This window comes from Austrofundulus limnaeus, unplaced genomic scaffold (assembly GCF_001266775.1).
Source record: "Austrofundulus limnaeus strain Quisiro unplaced genomic scaffold, Austrofundulus_limnaeus-1.0 Scaffold117, whole genome shotgun sequence".
Taxonomy (NCBI): domain Eukaryota; kingdom Metazoa; phylum Chordata; class Actinopteri; order Cyprinodontiformes; family Rivulidae; genus Austrofundulus; species Austrofundulus limnaeus.
Genome location: NW_013952519.1, coordinates 1,305,577 through 1,308,119, shown reverse-complemented (window position 1 = coordinate 1,308,119; position 2,543 = coordinate 1,305,577). Strand labels below are relative to the sequence as shown.

Here is a 2,543-nt window from a genome sequence, read left to right as displayed (position 1 = left end):
ATGTAAACCTGCTGCTCCTGACGCTGAAATCGCGTTCGGTGTGAACGCACCATTAGAATGAAGCTCAGCGAGCGAACATGTCACCTTGCTAACAGCTGATGAACCGTCTCGTTAGCTGTTAGAGCATTGCGCTTAGCAGGCGACTGGGAACCAGCTAATAATAATAATAATAATGATAATAATAATAATAATAATAATAATATAATGATGATGATAATAATAATAATAAATGTTTTCATTTTCTTTACTTTGCTTGTTGTTTCCATTGCTTTTCTGTCATTTTAACCAGAAAGAAAAAATATCACAATAACTAAAATTTAGAATAATATGTTCTAGTTTGTATACCTGCTTCAGATACGGGACAAATTTATGATGCAAATAAACAGAAATAATAAACTATACAGTATCAAAAAGAAAAAATTAAGTAGGTCCTTTGGATGGGTTCTTTTTTTAGTGAAACATTTCGTCTCTCCTCCAACAGACTTCTTCAGTCTGAGTTTCAGATACAGTAAACAGTAAGTTTTGCTGTTGAGTGAGTTGTAGTTACTCAGCCGATCCACCAGACGGCGCTGTGGACCCACACAGAAGGTAAAATGCTGCCAGCAGTGTTCTCTTTTTTTTTTTTTTTTTTTTTACTCTGGTTGAAAAACGGAAAAGGTCAAGACTGGAGGACTAGCTCACGTTTTCCATAAAATAACATTTAAATCTTTATTATGTTTTAGTGTCACAACAGTGAACTCTATCTGCAGGCGCTGTAAACGTATGTAATAATGTTAAGTATAATATGAACTCGTCATAAGATTAACTTTTACCTCTTCTTGTGTTTTTAATCAATTATTGTTGAAATTCTATAAATTATTAAAGTAAAACCCTCTGACGTATGAGCCGAATGAAAAGGGACTCGTTTTTCAGTAAATATTGTCGATTTTTATTTATTTTTTTCTGTCAGATATTGAACTTTGTCATTATGCGACGTGTTTTGACGAGAGTCATAAACAGAGTTCTGATGGGCGATCCCTTCGCTCGGACGAAGATGGGCGTCAATGCGGAGGTACACAAGCAGGGCCGCCGAAAGCTGGTGAGCTTAGACCATCGTGCTGTCTGGAGCACGTTCATCTCAGATATTTATTTTTAAATCAAGTTTTTATGTAGTGTCCTGGGTTATAAATACCGTCAGTGAGCTCCCACCAAACACCACTCAGAGATTGAGCAATTTAAGAATACCGGTAGATTTGGCCCAAGTATTTATCCAATAATAATAATTTAAAAACATTTTCTGTTTTTATTGTTACCTCTCTTCTATTCGGCTAAATTTTAATCCTGGTAAGTACTATAAAGAAGTAAATTGAGCTTATCAGTCAGTTTATTTTTGAGTTGATCTTTTTCATTTATTCTAAAGTTTTTTTTCTTCATGTTTCAAACCTATAATGTAGTTTGATATTTTGCAGATACAATTAAATTTCAGACTGCTTACATAAAAAAGGTCTTAGAAGACTGAATAGAGAGAAATTTCAGAGAAAAGTGTTTTAGAAGGAACTGAGAAAATCTCAGAGCATTTCTATAGGAAAATAATTGTAAATATTTAAATACTTTGAAAAGTATAAGTAAAAGCCACAGCACCCATCTCCTGAATGAGCTGAATGTTTTGATTTACTGGCAAAACAGCACAAAATATAGAGAAGTAGTTATTCTGCATAAAGACAAATCAAAGAATAACAACGGCATGGATGCTGACAGCGTTCACGTAATAAAATAGTTGTTTTGTGAACTGGATTGTGAAACAGCGACTGTCTGTCCTTGTGTGTCGGTCAGGTGGTGGGGCTGGGGAACCCGGGGATGGAGGAGACCAGACACAGCGTCGGGATGGCGGTGCTTGGCGCGCTCGCCGCCCGGCTCGGCGTGTCCGACCGCTGGCGTGGCGACCGCCACGTGTCCGGTGAGGTCATCCTGTCGGAGGTCCAGGACACCCAAGTGGTTCTGCTCCGTCCCAGGCTGCTGATGAACATCAACGGGGTGTGTGTGGCCAAAGCAGGTGAGCTCATCTCTATCAACAGACTCATTCTGTCTTTGAGTTTGAGGAGAATCTGTGTTTACTCATTGTTCCTCCACCTGAGACTCCTCTGAAAACTGGGTTCTTTTCTTTAATCTGCAGTAAAATGTTGCTAACAGATCTAATTGTTGCTCCTCTCTTCCAGCTCGTAAATACGGCGTCAAACCTGAAGACATCCTGCTGGTCCACGATGAACTGGACAAACCTCTGGGGAAAGTTGCCATCAAGCATGGAGGCAGCGCCAGGTGAGTTCCTCTCTGTGTTTCAGGACCTGAACTGACTTTTATTGAGTTTTCTTCACTTCAATATGGAGGACTGAAACTGTCATAATTAAAAATAAAAGCAGAAGTATATAAATGGATTAATAGATAAATAAAGACACTTAAAATGCACCAATTAAATTAAAAAAGGAGAACTTTACTTCATGTTTTATAATTTAATTGACCTACATATTTATTTTTCCACCTTAGTTCCAATAAATTATGTATTTTAC

The 2,543-nt window shown here is 37.7% G+C and overlaps 1 protein-coding gene across 1 annotated transcript in view; it reads left to right on the top strand.

Moving 5' to 3' along the window:
* The first annotated feature begins 624 nt into the window (after positions 1-624).
* ptrh1 (peptidyl-tRNA hydrolase 1 homolog) overlaps positions 625-2,543 on the top strand; it is a 3,479-nt gene continuing 1,560 nt past the window's right edge. Inside the window, exons 1-4 of the mRNA XM_014014636.1 lie at positions 625-760; positions 950-1,078; positions 1,813-2,032; positions 2,196-2,295. Of these exons, the coding sequence (XP_013870090.1) occupies positions 968-1,078; positions 1,813-2,032; positions 2,196-2,295 (431 nt within the window). The 5' untranslated portion in view covers positions 625-760; positions 950-967. The remainder of the gene's footprint in view (positions 761-949; positions 1,079-1,812; positions 2,033-2,195; positions 2,296-2,543) is intronic.